The sequence below is a fragment of the Marmota flaviventris genome, chromosome 14, assembly GCF_047511675.1.
Source record: "Marmota flaviventris isolate mMarFla1 chromosome 14, mMarFla1.hap1, whole genome shotgun sequence".
Classification (NCBI taxonomy): Eukaryota; Metazoa; Chordata; class Mammalia; order Rodentia; family Sciuridae; genus Marmota; species Marmota flaviventris.
The window spans coordinates 59,884,139-59,901,335 of record NC_092511.1 but is presented as its reverse complement, the minus strand read 5'-3'; the positions used below and the strand labels follow the sequence as shown (position 1 = coordinate 59,901,335).

Genomic DNA, 17,197 nt, shown 5'->3' with positions numbered 1-17,197 from the left:
TTCCTAAGCTACTGTTTCCAGAAAACTTTCCCTAGCAGATGGAAACCTTTATGCTGGAAAAGGGGCAGCGAGAATTAGAAGGTTTTCAAGGTATTTTCTTGCAGAGTTCCCTCTTGTTTGTGCCATATGTGACATAATCCAGCTGGCATCCTCAGGTTTCCTTGTTCATAAGATTTTCCTCACTTTCTTACATCTTCTTAGAATGAAGATATTTATTAACTTACAACATCACTAATATTGCTTGCATAATTACCATGCGACCTGTAGTAGATTCTTGGGGAAAGAAAACAAAAGTACTTCATCCCTGGACTTATAGTTTATGATCTACAGGTAAGAAAACACTACATTTTATGAAGAAGTATGCAAAAACACTACAATAAAACCCAAAATGCACTCATTCCCTTATTTAGTCAGTAAATTTTTATAAAGTATACCTCGATGCCAGGCAATTTCATAGACACCAACAAAATAAATGAGTCTCCTGACTTTACAGTAGTTATGTTTAATGAATTATATATGAGAAAGAAGTCTAATATAGTTTCAGGTAATAATAAAAACTAGGAAAAAATAAATGAACCAAATAACATAAAAAGTTGAGTCATTTGGATTTCTTGTGGATATGCATTCCAATCAAGGAGAATTGTACAGTGGTAGGTATAAGGGGTCAGTCTAACTGTGGCATATCTAGTACTTGTGCAGGTGGTAAGAGATGAAGTAGTAAGGAGTCAGATGATTTCTGATATTCTAGACCATAATAAAAACTTTATATATTTTTTTTAAATGAGATGTAAAGTCATGAGAAGTTTGGTGAGGATGGTGATCTGATTTATCTTTTTTTGGTTAAGCCTGGTTATCATATGGAAAATAAATACTTTGTAAGTCAGTAAGAGTAGAAGAAGAGAGCTTGGGTTGGAGGCCATTGCAGTAATCCACTAAGAGTTAGTGGTCACTTGGACTAGTGTGGTAGCATTTGAGGTGCTAAGAAACATTTTCAAAGGTAAGTAGAGATAGCAGGTCTCGTTGCTGAGTTGAATGTTGGTTTTTAAGAGAAGTCAAAGATAATTCCAAGATGGTTGAATGTTGGTACTATTCATTGAGATGGGAGTCTTTTATTATTCTTTATGAGAATAGTAGATTTGGAGAATTGAGGTAGAATCAAGACTTTCATGTTTGACATATTAAGCTTGAGTTATTTAGTTGTGATCTTCAATGAGGTGTTCTACTGATAGTATAAAATCTCATAACTGGAGATAAAAATTTAGAATTTATCAATATAAAGATGTATTCAGTGCCTTGGGATTGACTTTTTTCTGGGAATTGGACATATAGAGACAAAAGTTGTGAAGATTAACTCCATAGGTCTTCAACAGTGATACACCCAGAAGAGGGGAATTCCACAAAGAAAGGGAAAAAAGAAGGAGAGAAGAAATAAGTAAATCACAGTTGTTCAATAGGCAGAATGAGAAGAAATTACCCAGAAGAGTTTGTGTAACTCTGCTCTAGCAAATTTGAGGTCCTATAGAATATATAACTAAAAGTGATTAAAAAATATTTGGAAAACCTAAATTTGACGAGTAACCAAGTAAGAAATGAAAACATCGTCAAAGACTTTAAAATTAGGCAAGATTCAGATGATTTTAACAGTGAATTCATTTAAGACTCCCAAGAAAGAGATAATTGCTATATAACAAACTATTCAGATCATAAGAAAAGAAGAAATGTATTTTAGTTCTTTTAAACCCAGCATAAAATGATTCAAAATACAGAGAAACCACAAAACATAATGTGAACCATTAAATATTGCTGTAAAAATCAGAAATAAAAATCAAACAAAAAGTATATACCAAAAGATGAGGGATTAAAGTAGTTTAGGAATGCAAGGATAAATAGTACTAGGAAATTATTTAAAATCATTCCCTGCTTTAAAAGATCAAATGAGAAAAACATTTTGAAAGATATAAGAGGTATTTTATATGTCAACATCTATTCCTACCAATCCTTTCTATCTATAAGTGACAAATCCAGAAGGCAGGAAATCAGTAAAGATATAGTTGAACTGACTTCAACTAGATTTAATTGATATTTATAGAATATTTTGTCTAACAACAGCAGAATACACATCCTTCCTAAGCTCATACAGAACACTGACCAAGACAGACCATGTTCTGGACAATGTAATACGCTTTAAAAAATTTTTTTAGGAAATAGGGGCTGGGGTTGTGGCTCAGTGGTAGAGTGCTCGCCTAGCATGTGCGAGACCCTGGGTTTAATCCTTAGCACCACATAAAAACAAATAAATAAAATAAAGGTATTGTGTCCAACTACAACTAAATAAATAAAAAATAAATAAAATTTTTTAGGAAGTAGAAATTGTAACAAAATTTGTTCTCAGACCACATGGAATTAAACTAGAAATCAATAACAGGACAATAACTAGGAAATCTCAAAATGTTGGGAGATTAAATAACATATTCCAAGGGAAAAATGTGTTTAAGGAAAAATATGTCATGAGGAATTAAAAAATATTTTGTTCCAAATAAAAATGAAAATACAATTCATCTATATTCATGGAATATAGTGCAGGTATTGGGTGGAGGAAAATTTGTAGCATTAATAGCATATATTACAAAATAAAGAAAAATCTGGATTCAATAATCTAAGGTTCTACCTTAGAAAATTAGATAAAAAAGAATAAATTAAATCCAAAATAAAGCAAAAGAAAAAAGGAAATAATAAAACTAAGAGCACAAATTAATTAAAATGATCTAAAAAAGTGAAACAAGGTCAAAAGCTGGTTGTTAGAAAAATATCAATAAAACTATTTATTGATATTTGAATCAGCTAACCAAGAAAAAAGAGAGAAAACAAATTGTTAATACTAATATACGTGAAAGAGAAACTATTGTTACCAATCCCATCCATGCTCACTGAAATAATAGTAAATGAATATTTTGAACAATTCCTTACACACATCTTGAAAACCCACATGAAGTAGATAAATTCTAACTTAAAAGACATTGTGTTAACTTGCTGTTGCAGTAACAAAATACCTCAGATAATCAACTTAAAAGAGGAAAGATTTATTTTGATTCATAGTTTTGGAGATTTCAGTCCATGACTAATTGGCCCCATTGCTTTGGGCTTGTGCTGGTATGTACATCATGGAGGGAGTGTTTTGGGGTGGAAGCTGCTCATCTTATGGTGACTGGGGAGTGAAAAAGAGAGAGAGGAAGAGGCTAGGGTCCCAATATGTCTTTTAAGTGTACATCCTCAGTGACTTCTTTAAACTATGCCCCACCTCCAAAGGTTCTATCCTTCTCAATAGCACCATAGGCTGGGGACCAAGCATTTAACACTTAGGCCTTTAGGATACGTACGTTGAAGATCCAAACTGCAGTAGACACAGTGTACTTAAGTGTGCATAGGGAGAAAGATCTGAACATTTTTTTTATCTCTTAAAGAAATTGGATAAAAAATTAATGACCTTGATAAAACTGAAGACAGCAGGACCAGTAGACTCACTGGTGAATTCTGCCAAAAGAAAAAATTACATGAATTCTTTACACTGTTTTCCAGAAAATAGCAGCAGAAAAAAAACCCTTCCTGACTTATTTTATGAGGCTTGCAGCACCAAAATATCAAAAATGGATTTTATAACAAAGAAAAAATATAGAATAATATTGTTTATGGTCATGAGTACTAAAATCTTTTAAAAAACAGCAATAAATCCACAATGTATAAAAGGAAGCATATACCTCAACTAAGAGAGATTCATTCAAGGTCTGCAAGGCTGGTTCAACATTCAGAAATAAACTATGTAATTAATTATATTAATATTAACAGACTAAATCAGAAAAAAATATATACAGTTATATAAATGGATGCCAAAAAGTGCCCAATCATGTTAAAGACTTTCAGCAAATTAGAATAGAGGAGGAATTTTCTCCACTTGATAAAGAACACGGACAAAAAAACCTAAAGCTAACATATTTAGGATGAGATACTAGGTGTTTTCCTACTAAGCTCAAGAACTACCTGTCCTCCTAAACTACTCTTATTTAACATCCAATAAAATAAGAAAAGTAAATCAAAGATATACAGATTATTTCCAATAACATGGTTGCTGATGTAGACCATCCCAAAGAAATTACAGACTAACTGAAGGTACTAATTATAGCAAGATTAAGGACACAAAGTCAATATACAAAAGTCAGTTGCTTTCCATTATATTTACAGTGAACAACTTGAATTTGTAATTAAAACATTACCATTTATATTAGCACCAAGAAATAAAATACTTAGATACGAATTTAACAAAATACGTGTCTGTCTGAGGAACCTGACAAAACTCTCATGCAATAAATAAATAGATAGATAGATAGATAAATAAATAAATGGAGTTATTTTCCATGTTTCGGGGCAGGGGTACTATATATTATTGTGATCTAAATTTTTCCCATCACACTACATAGATTTAATGCAATCTCATTCAAAATTTCAGCAAATTATTTCTTTGATATTTGAAGTTTATTCAGAAAGGCAAACACCCAGAGCAGTCAACAAAATATTAAAGAAAAGCAAAGTTGGACGACTGACACTACCTGAGTTTGAGACTTAAGAATGAAGATAGTATAGTATTAACAAAGGAATAGCTCAGCAGATCAATGCATCAGAATATTTAGCCCAGAGATAAATCCATACAGATGTAGTCAACTCATCTTTGAGAAGGAGCAAGGCAATTTAATGGGGAATGGAGTTTTTTCAACAAATGGTGCTGAAACAACTGGACACTTATATGCAAAAAAGAAAAAAGAAAGAAAAAGGGGGAAAACCCCACCCAGATACAGATCATACATCTTTCACAAAAATATAACTTTGAATGTAAACACAATACCATAGAATTTCTAGAAGATAGGATTAGTGATGATCTAGGTGACCTTAGGTTTGGTAATGATTTTTAGATACAATGCAAAAGACATGATACATGAAATAAAACATTGATAATTTGACTTCATTAAAATTTTCTGCTCTGGAAAAGACACTGACAAGAGAGGAAAGACAAGGCACATACTGGGAGAAAATATTTACAGAACACATATTTAGTGAAGGACTTGTATCCAAAATATACAAAGAACTCATAAAATTTAACAAGAAGAAAAGAAACAAACCAATTTCAAAGAATGAAGAAAGTTCTGAACAAATTCCAAAGAAGATATGCAGATGACAAATATGTACATGAAAAGGTTTTCCACATCATATTTCATTAGGGAATTCCAAATTAAAACAAGAATGAAATACCACTACACACTGAAGAAGACATTGGCCTTGAAGTAATAGATGGCTTCATCCACAATATATGTATCTTTTGTTTCTCTGGGGGCAGGTCCTTTGAACTGACTTCTGATAGGTAATAGGGCCATGTTCCAATGAGTTTGGTGTTGGGTTCCATGAGAGAAGATTGGTAAGCCAGCATCTTGGCAGCACCGGGGTTTGGACCCAGAGGAGTAGGACCTAGTTTGACAGTGTCTTTTTAAAATACTCAATACAAAGAGCAAACCCCATTGTTCTGTAGACTTTAGTTAATAATGAAATCCCAATATTGGTTCATTAGTTGTAAAAAGTGTACCACTTTAATACAAGGTGTTTCAATAGGGCCAATAGTTTGTGTTTGGGGTAGAGGGGAAGTTGTTACATACAAATGCTATGCACTTTGACTAATTTTTCCTTAAACCTAAAATGCTAAAGGAATTCAAGGACAATTTAAGGTTTTCATATAAATAGTGTAAAGATATAAGTAGAGAGGTGCTCACTGAAACTTTTTTATGTGAAAAATCTATTGAAAACTGTAAAATACTGACAAAAGAAATTGAAGGTGAGACAAATAGAAAAATATTATGTGCTCATAGATTGGAAAAATTAATGTTATTAAAATATCTGTCCTATCCAAAGTGATCTACCAGTTCAATATGGTCCCCATCAAAATTCTGCAGAGTTTCCACAGCAATAGAATAATGAATCCTAAAATTTGTTTGGAATTACAAAAGACCTGAATAGCCAAAGCTGTCTTGAGCAAAAAACTACAAAGCTGGTGGCATCATATTATTTGATTTGGAAATCTCCTGTAGAGCTGCAGTAATCCAAATAATCTGGTACTGGCATAAAAATAGACACATAGACCAAAGTAACCAAATAGAGAACCAAGAAGATAAATCTTCACATTTATGGTAAATTGATTTTTGGCAAAGATGCCAAGAACACAAAAAAGGGAAAGAATAGTCTCTTCAAGAAATGGTGCTAGAAAAACTGATTAGCCACATGTCCAAGAATAGAATTTGTCCTTATTTCACACCAAATGCAAAAATCAACCCAAAATGGATTAATGACTTAAATGTAAGAACTCGAAACTGTAAAACTGCTAGAAGAAAACAGAGGAAGAACTCTATGACATTGTCCCGGGCAGTGATTTTTTTCAGATATGACTATAAAAGCCTGAGCAACAAAAGTGCAAATAGATGAGATTATATCAAACTTAAAAAGATCTGCACAGCAAAGGAAGCAGAGTAAAGAAACAACCTATTGAATGGGAGAGTGTATTTTGAAGCCATACATCTGATATGATATCAATATCCAAAATTTATCCATGTGTGGATAAATGTACCTGTAGTCCCAGTTACTGAGGAGACTGAAGCAGGAAGTTCAGCCTGGCCCCATCTTAAAAACAAACAAACAAACAAAAAACACTATAGTTTATAAGAAACTAAGACAGTTTCATAGTAAGAAAACATATACCCCAATTTAAAAAATGAGCAAAGGACCTGAACAGTCAATTCTCAAAATAAGACTTACTGATAGCCAATAGGCATATAAAAATAATGCTCAACAGATTTGCAAATCAAAACCATAATAAAATATCACCTCATACCTGGTAAAATGGCTAGTATCAATAAATCCAACAATGGGAAGTGTTGGTGAGAATATGGAGAAAAGGGAACCCTTATACACTTTTGGTGGCTATGTAAATTAGTACAGCCATTAGGGAATATATGGAGTTTCTTCCACATATTCTACCGTATGATCCCGCAATTCCACTATTCGATATATATTCACAGAAAATTACATCAGTGCAGTGAAGAGAGATCTGCACTCCCATGTTCACTATAGACCATTCATAATAGCCAAGATATGGAATCCACCCACATGTCCATTAGTGGGTGGATGGATAAAGAAAATTTTGTATGTATACACAATGGAATAGTATACAGCTGAAAGAAAGAAGGATATTCTTTCATTTGTGACAATTTGAATGAACGTGGAGGATATTTTGTTAAGTGAATAAAGCAGGCTTATAAAGACAAGTGATACATGATCTAACTTATGTATGGAATCTAAAGTTATTGAACTCATAGAAACAAAGAGCAAGAAGAATGTTTTGGGGGGAGGGGCAGAGGAGTATTTGCTTAAAGATTACAAAATTTTTGTTAGATAAGAGGAATTAGGGGCTGGGGTTTTGGCTCAGTGGTAGCATGCTTGTGTGTCATGCGTGAGGCACTGGGTTTGATTCTCAGCACCACATACAAATAAATAAAATAAAGGTCCATCAACAACTTTATATATATATATATACACACACACGCACACACACACACACACACACACATACATACACACAAAGAGGAATTAGTTCAAGAGATCTATTGTACAGCCTGATGACCATAGTTAAAAATAATGTATTGTGTTCTTGAAAATCTCTGGAGAGTAGATTTTAAATATTTTAACTACAAAAAAGTGATAAATATGTGAGGTAATACATGTGTTAATTAACTTAATGTTTATTATCTTATATATATATATATATCTGCTTCATTTAGTTGTTCCATAATATACATACTTGAAAATGTCATGTTGTACATAATAAATGCATATGCTTTTTGTCAATTAAAAATAAATTTTTTAAAATTTTGCTCTATAAGTAAACATAGTCACTACTTATGGTATGAAAATATATTATGAAATTATACAGACTTTAAATAAGTGAAATCATAAGTGAGGGTACAAGTTAACCAGTTAAATCCCATGTTTCAAGTCTGTGAATGTTTGATTGAGATTGACATAGGTGCCCTAAAATAGGTTGGAAATAATAATCTAGAACTTATTTTTTATTATATTAATTAATGTTATAGCTGTTAGTGTAATACAACTATGTTCTTATTGTTACATAATCATATATTATATACTATGCTAAAGTTTTTATAGGTGTTTAATATCTGAGAAAATGGGATGAAATGGATTAAAAAGTAATTGAGGAATCAGAATTTACAGGACTCCTTTTCTGAATATGAACAAAAGAATGGAGTCAAATGTGTTGCTTATCTCTCTGCTTTGGTTTGAACTGAACATTGAAGAGTAGAAAATAAGATGCGTCTAGACCTCAACTTACTTATTTCAAAGTTTATAGGCATGGAGATGTCCACAAAGCAATAAGATATATGGTTCTTGAAACAGAATGTGTTTGAAGGAGATCTATCTATATTGAAGACTGGTACTGGAAGCTGTAAGAATTAATTAGATAAGCCAGGAGCGGTGGCGCACCCCTATAATCCCAGCGTCTGAGAAGGCTGAGAAAGGAGGCTGGTGGGTTCAAAGCCAGCCTCAGCAATGGCGAGGTGCTTAGCAACTCAGTGAGACCCTGTCTCTAAATAAAATACAAAATAGGGCTGGGGATGTGGGTCAGTGGCTGAGTACCCCTGAGTTCAATCCCTAGTACCTCCCCCCACAAAAAAAGAAATAATTAGATCACTCAGAGAAAGTGAAAGAATGTGTCCCCAGAGGTGTCAAAGCAAAGTCATGGGAAGACAGAATTTTCTCTTTTCTTTAATCCCCTGCTCTCCCTGCTTCCCTTCCTCTCCCTTCTTCTCCTATTGCTGGAGATTGAACCCAGTATCTCTCATGCTAGGCAAGTGCTCAATCACTGAGCTACATCTTCAGCCTAGGAAAACATAATTTTTAATGGAGAATATTTAATAGAGCTGGAGTAAGTTCAAACTGGAAAATAAATATTGGATGTGGTAGCAATTAGTTAATGTATTCCTGCATCTGTCCTTGGTGATGGATTATTAGTAATAGAATCCTCATTGTTCTGGTGTTCTGCAGACTCATTTGTCCTGAAAATATTATTTCCTAGGTAAATAAATTCCAGAATACTTCTTAGAGCATTTCATATGCTACTGTACATCATATATCTCTTAATTTATAGGGAATCTCCAATTTATATGATTTGGGAATCTTTACTATTTGAGAATATTTTAAGATTAGTGTTACATAAAACACATTTTAGGAGACATAATGACATATTAGTCTTTTTGAAATAGATTGATAGTAAAGAAAGCCAAGAGCTATTACAATAAGTAGTGCGACAACATAGCATGAAGTTGAAACCTAGGGATACTTATAAGCAATGTGAAGAAACTAGAGGATATAGAGAAGGGTAGTATTGCTAAAAGGAAGCGCTCGGAGTCCCAGAAGAGTTAAAAGGGACTAGGATCCTGGAGAAGGTTTGCTTTTGAACAGAGATAAATCAAGAAAAAGGGTACAGCTTGTGAGGGCAGTGAAGGCAGTTTGCTCATTTAGTGAAGTAAAAAAATGTTTTCTTGCAGACCAAAAAATAAAATAAAAAGAAGAAAGGAAGGAGACAAAAGATAGAAATGGCCACATTGAACTTTTGGAAAAAGAAAATATTAATGGAGACTGTGATATGAGTCAGTTTCCCAGTTGTGTAGCTCACTGAATGTAAATGTGAGATGGCTTCAAGTCATTTAAATTTCTGTCTTTTTCAAACTGGAAACGGAATTATATTTTAAATTTCATATTACTTCACAGGATGCTAGGCATGCAGCGGAAGAGGAGATTTATACCAACTTAAATCAGAAGATTGACCAGTTTCTGCAGCTGGCAGACTATGACTGGATGACAGGAGATTTAGACAACAAAGCAAGCGATTACCTTGTAGACCTCATTGCCTTTCTGCGGAGCACCTTTGCTGTATTCACGCACCTTCCTGTAAGTGACAGTGCCTCTTACTTTGCTCTTGGGTACAGAAAAAAAAGTTCCTTGAGCTCTAATTTTGTGAAAGATATTAGTTTCTGATTTAACTTACTGTTTGGTATTAAAAACTCACACTTTATTCATCAAACCTTAGTGATATTTTCCCTTTACTTTTACATTTTGTTTATTTTGAAAATGATCCCTAATGTCCTGTCTTCCTATTAACTTCAGGATAATTAGTACAAAGACATAATGAAAGCCTTGGTAGAAATAAAAGAGAAATATCAGAGTCAGAATGTCCATATATATATTTATTTTACTTTTAGAATCTTTTAATTTTTTTATAAATTGAAATTCTCTGATAAAATTCTTTGCTTTTTAAAATATAATTTGTCATTATTTTCTTGAGGATCATAGTTATAATTATTATAGCAATGTGTACTAACTCATGTATTATTTATCTACATAGTAGTGGAGTTATTTCTGATTTTTTCCTTGATTTTCTGTCATATGTTTCTGTGTCTTCCTAGTATTTTTTTGGTTGTTGTTAGACATTCCTTTACTGAATAAGTAGAAAGGGAAGGCAGGTTGTGGTTTGAGATCAGTTAGTCCACTTATGGACTGATGTGGGCTAAGCGTGGGTTGCTGATGTCCTGAATGGTTGTTTGTCCCTGTTGCTGGATATGATTCTACTGGGCCTTTTCTAAGAGCTTGGCATGTCATAATCTCTTTAAAACCAAAGAGGATTTTAGAGATTTTTACATTTTAGAGAACCTTGTCTATTCAGCTTTCTGCCTTCTTTGGTTTTAGACAATTTGGCAATTGAGAAAGGAGTATTAGCCATTCTCAGGTCAGCAATTAATAACAGGAAGAAAGTGTGGTGGTAAGTTGTCATTGTCAATTTTCCATTTCTCCAAGAAAATAGTTCTTCCTGTGGTCTGAATGTGTACCCCCAAAATTCACATGTTGATACTAATGACCAATATGAGGACAACAGGAAGTGAAGCCTTGGGAGGTGGTAGATCATGAGAGTAGAGTTCTCATGAATGAGATTAATTAATTTATAGAAGAAGCTCCAGAAAAGTGGCCGTTTTCTTCCAACATGTAAGTATGCAGCATGTAGATGCCTTTCATGAAATAGCAAGTCAGCTCTCACCAGACAATGAATCCGCTAGCACCTTGATCTTGGACTTCCTAGCTTCAAGTACTGTAAGAAATCAATTTCTGTTGTTTATAAGCAGTCCATGGTGCTTTGTTATTGCAGTAACTGCCTACCTGAGATTTTTCCATTTGTTAGTATTTTTCTCTGAAACACTGGGTGACTATGAGAAATGTTTTCAAAGGCTTTGATTTCATCCTTACATTTTTCAATGATGTAGATTTGGAATGGAGCAAATGTCTTGAGAGGAAAATTGGCCATCAAAGCTCTAATTTTGGCATTCTAACTCCTTGGAACCAGCAAAAATTTAATGGTTTATTTGACCGCTAGTTGCTAGTATATACCTGGACCTAACTTCAATTCTCAGTCTGGTGCCTATGCTGAGTTTTGACCAGTGCCCTCAGAGACAACTGCAGATCTTTAGCTCAGCTTTGTAAGGTTCTGCCTTCTCTGCAGTTATATTCTGTTCAGCTTTAATAGTATCCTTAAAATTTTCATTTTTGGCCACATTTTTTACTGATTTACTTGTTCTTAATAGGAAATTAGGTCATTTCATCTAGCTTAATTGTAATTCCTAAGCCAGACAAAACTAGCACAAAAAAACTCCACAAATTAGTCTGACAATTATGGATAATAAATAAATAATTGAAAACAATTCCCAGTGTTTTAAGAAAGTAATTTAGTGCTATTCTATGGGATTTATTCCAGGAATGCCTGGATGGTTCAATGTTTTAACAATTCTATTAATATGATTTATCACATTGCTATGTGAAGAAGATAAATTATTGATTTTATCTGATGTTTTTCTCTCCAAGCCTTTCAAATTCTATCCTTATTCTTTATACTAGGAATTTTCATTATAATGTGCCTTAATGTGGGTCTGTTTTAGTTTTGTATATTTAGGAGTCCAATAAGCCTCTTGTATTTGATTTTCCATTTCATTCTTTAGATTTGGGACATTTTCTGATATTATTTCATTGAAAAGATTGTGCATTCCTTTGATTTGTATCTCAGCACCTTCATCTATCCCAAGAAATCTTAAATTTTGTCTTTTAATGTTATCCCATAATTCTTGGAAGTTCTGTTCATGGTTTCTTAATATCTTCTCTCTGTGGTCAGCTCTATTTTCAAGATTATATATCTTGTCTTCATTGCCTGAGGGGTCTTCCAAGGGGTCTAGACTGTCGGTAATGCTTTCTATTAAATTTTTAATTTGGTTTTGTAAGGGTCCGGCGAAGCGTCGGAGGAAGAGATCACCAAGAGACTGACTCATGCAATTGCAGAAGGGGATTTATTGGGGATCCATTCCAGCACGCTGGGGCTCTGTGCTCACTCAAGAATGGAGAGCAGCCCAGAGCCCAGAGCAGGGGTTGAGCAATGCTTAAGAACACTTTTTGGGGAGGGTGGGGACTTTACATACATCACACTCTCCTTTAACAAATCATCATACACCGCGGGAAAATCAAACAACAATTCTGAGACATGATTAGTACATTCATTGGCGGGAACAGGTCAGGCGGGGGTGATAGGTCAGTTCTAAAGCAGGGCACACATTCAAACTGATTGGTTCAGGCCCTGCGATGTCTACATGCAAGGTCACACAGAGTCCTAGGTTATTAAACAACCAGGCAGTCAGGGGAAATATTTACTAGGCGGTTCCAAGTATTGTCTTAACAGCTACAGGAATTTCAGGTTTTACATGTAGCATAGGAATTTAACAATACCTGGTCCTTTACATTTTAACTCAGGCCTTGCAGCTTAGAAACTTTACAGTGCCCAGTCTTTTATACTTTAACGTCAATTTCTTTTACCCTTACAGTTTATTGTTTCCTTCATTTTGAAGATTTCTGCTTTTTTTTTTCAGAATTTCTGCCTCTTTATTGAAATGATCTTTCACTTCCTGTATTTTCTCTCTGATTTCATTCATTATATGTCCTTTGCTTTGCAGATGAGTTTAATGATGTATATTTTAAACTCCTTCTCTGACATTTCTTCCATTGTGGTGTCAGTGGATTCTGTAATTGGAGTATCTTGGTTTGCTTGGGGTGATTTGTTGCCTTGCTTTTTCATGTTGTTTGTGTGCCTACCCATCTAAAAGTTCGGATATGAGGCAGTAGAGTTTCTACCCTGTAGACATATAATGTCCCTGAAGGTTTCCAGTACCTCACTGTTTAGGGTGAGGCAAATAATAACAACAACCAATGCAAACAATATACATTGCAAATAGTTCCTACTATGACGTCTACAATGTTAATTATCACAAAACAGAAATTATATGATCAGTTATTGCCTATAATAAAAACAACAAGTTTGCAAAAGGGTTTATAATTTCAAATAGTGGACAGAAAGAGAGCAGAAGTTATATAGGATGTAATGACTGTGAGGCAGGAGAGAAGACAGAAGTAAAAGATTAAAGGAAGAGTGAAAGAACATGGAGGTTAGCTGTTAGTGGGAGAAAAGAGAGAATCAAGGGAAACAGGTAGGAGAAAAAAAATATATAAAGTAAAATAAAAATATAAAACAAAACTAAAACAACTGATCAAACATCCTAGTTTACAAAAAAACTAATCCATGAAAAATAACTGGCCAGTTGTGTCTCACCCAGCTCATCCTGGAAACAGTGGAATTGGAGGAAGAGGGGTAGAGCCCGGTGGGTTTCCAAGACCAGTTGTCCCCTGTGTAAACTTCTCTCCACATTTTGATTTTCTCCTGATCACGTAAGCACACTCCATGTCGTGCAGTGTGTATTTACTGGGCTGGGATTTCAGGCCAAACTTGGGTTTACCAGGAATTAGCTTCCTCAGATGCTGGCCCCTGTGCCAAGGCTGCAAAATGTTTCCTTCCTTTGTCCTCTTCAGGCTGCCACCTGGAGAGATGGTGGCTTCTTTCCCCACACATGGATATCCTGCAGCAAGTCTTTCAGGTTTGTTGGGCAATGTCCTTGATCTTTAAACATTCCATTTCCATACACACTTCAGTCCTCCCCCAAATGCTGGTTCCTTTAATTTCCTTATTTCTCCACTATGCTGACAAAGAGGCCACTCGGGCTGGTGCTTCAATCCCTGGCACAGCCCCCCCACCAGCCGCCCTGCGCAAAAAAAAAAAAAAAAAAAAAAAGCTTTAGAAATTACATTAAATAACATGGTTAGCTGGGTCCAATGGCACATCTGTGTAATTCCAGCAACTGGGGAGACTGAGGCAGGAGGATTGAAAGTACAAAGCCAGCCTCAGCAAATCAGCAAGGCCCTCAGCAACTTAGCAAGACCTGTCTCAAATACAAAAAATTAAAAGCAGTGGGGATGTGGCTAATTGTTTAAGTGTCTGGGTTCACTCCCTGGTACAAACAACAAAAAATAAGCAAGATTAAAATAGAATAAATTATAATTGTTATAATGTTAGCAGGAAGAGTGAAGCAGGTGGCATCACTATACCAGACCTTAAACTATACTACAGATTAATAGTAATAAAAACAACATGGTATTGGCACCAAAACAGACTGGTAGACCAATGGTACAGGATAGAGGACACAGAGACTAACCCACAAAATTACAATTATCTTATATTAGACAAAGTTGCTAAAAACATGCACTGGAGAAAAGATAGCCTCTTTAACAAATGGTGCTGGGAAAACTGGAAATTCATGTGCAACAAAATGAAATTAAACCCCTGTGTCTCACTATGCACAAAACTCAACTCAAAGTGGATCAAGGACCTTGGAATTAAACCAGAAAATCTCTGTTTAATAGAAGAAAAGTAGACCCTAATCTTCATCATGTGGGATTAGGCCCCACTTCCTTAATAAGACTCTTATAGCGCAAGAATTAAATCCAAGAATCAATAAATGAAATGGAATCAAACTAAAAAGTTTCTTCTCAGCAAAACAAATAATCTGTGAAGTAAACAGAGAGCCTACATCCTGGGAGCAAATTTTTACCCCTCACACATCAGATAGAGCACTAATCTCTAGGGTATATAAAGAACTCAAAAAGCTAAGTATCAAAAATAAATAAATAAATAAATAACCCAATCAACAAATGGGCCAAGGACCTGAACAGACACTTCTCAGAAGAGGATATACAATCAATTAACAAAATATGAAAAAATGTTCATCATCTCTAGCAATTAGAGAAATACAAATCAAAACTACTCTTATTATTTCACTCCAGTCAGAATGGCAACAATAAGTGTTGGTGAGGATGTGGGGAAAAAGGTACACTCATACATTGCTGGTGGGACTGCAGATTGGTGGCAGCCAGTATGGAAAGCACTATGGAGATTCCTTGGAAATCTGGGAATGGAACCACCATTTGACCCAGCTATTCCCCTCCTTGGTCTATACCCAACAGACTTAAAAACAGCATACTACAGGGACACAGCCACATCAATGTTTATAACAGCACAATTCACAGTAGCTAAACTGTGGAGCCAACCTAGATGCCCTTCGGTGGATGAATGGATAAAAAAAAATGTGGCATATATACACAATGAAATATTACTCAGCAATAAAAGAGAATAAAATCATGGCATTTGCAGGTTAATGGATGGAGTTAGAGAAGATAATGCTAAGTGAACTTAGCCAATCCCCCAAAAAAACAAATGTCGAATGTTTTCTCTGATATAAGGAGGCTGACTCATAGTGGGGTAGGGAGGGGGAACATGGGAGGAATAGATGAATTCTAGATAGGGCAGAGGGGTGGCAGGGAAAGGAAGGGGACAGGGGATTAGCAAGGATGGTGGAATGTAATAGACATCATTATCCAAAGTATATGTATGAAGACACTAATTGGTGTCAACATGCTTTATATACAACAGAGATATGAAAAATTGTGCTGTATAAGTGTAATAAGTATTGTAATATATTCCGCTATCATTTATTTTTTTAAAAATCAATAAAAAAGAAAAAAATACAACTTAATAGAAAAAAATTTCAATGACTGTATTTACGCTGCTAGTACTGGAAAAACAAAAACAAAGGCCACTGATGATAATGTGAACAAATATGTGACTCTGGTAATAAAATAGATGTATCGACTGGGTGCAGTGGCACAAGCTTGTAATCCTAGCTACTTATCAGGATGAGGCAGGAGGATGGCAAGTTCAAAATCAGACTCAGCAACATAGTAAGGCCCTAGCCAACTTACTGATACACTGTCTCAAAACTTAAAAAAAATAAAGGACTGGGAGTGTTGATCCTTGGTAGATCACACCTTAGTTGAATCCCTCGTACTAGCACATAAAAAAGAACATACATATTAAGGTTGTCACATATTTTTAGCTGTACACTTGTTAAAGTAAAAAGGAAATAATAGCATTCAACATTTGTAAGAAATACTTCTGGAAGTAGGTATTCTGATACATTGCTGGTAGAGGTCTCAATGGTATAGTCCTTTTGGTCATCAATTTTTCAGTATACCACAGAAATCCCTAAAATGTATCTACCTTTTTACCATGCAATTTCATTTTTAGACTAATTCCTTAATGAAATAATCATGAGTGTGTCATAAAATTCTGATATAAGTATGTTAAACACAGTATTATGTTTTGTATAGTGAGGAGTTGGTCTAATTAAAAGTCCAATAATATCATTTATCCGTGAATGTAAATGTATAGTCATTGAAAAACATCTTCATTATTTCTCATTGGAAAAACATATTGAAAACCAGACCCCAAAATTTCATAGCATTTTAAACATATATAATTTTAAATATTATACATACTCATTAACCGTTTATAATATATATAGTTAGAGTCTGAAATTGCTTACTTCTTAATTTTACAGTGCTTATCTATATACATAGTTTTTACTTTTTATCTTTGTTCTTTAAAAAAATTTGTCATAAAACATTTGCTGCTTCTTAAATCCTGGTGGTATGAGGAGGTGATATTTGGAATTATGTTCTTCATCTCAAGAATTATTCTGTCTTTAATAACTAATTTATTCATTATGAAAACAACACTTTTACTTGAATGATTTTTTTTCTAATGTATTTCATTTGT

General features: G+C 34.3%; 1 protein-coding gene across 3 annotated transcripts in view; it reads left to right on the top strand.

The window, feature by feature from the left end:
- The window catches only part of Exoc6b (exocyst complex component 6B), a 625,817-nt gene that overhangs the window by 348,538 nt on the left and 260,082 nt on the right, over positions 1-17,197 (top strand). For all 3 annotated transcript variants that reach the window (XM_071601708.1, XM_027934392.3, XM_027934391.2), the window contains one exon: positions 9,877-10,056. In XM_071601708.1, coding sequence (XP_071457809.1) covers positions 9,877-10,056 — 180 coding nt within the window. The remainder of the gene's footprint in view (positions 1-9,876; positions 10,057-17,197) is intronic.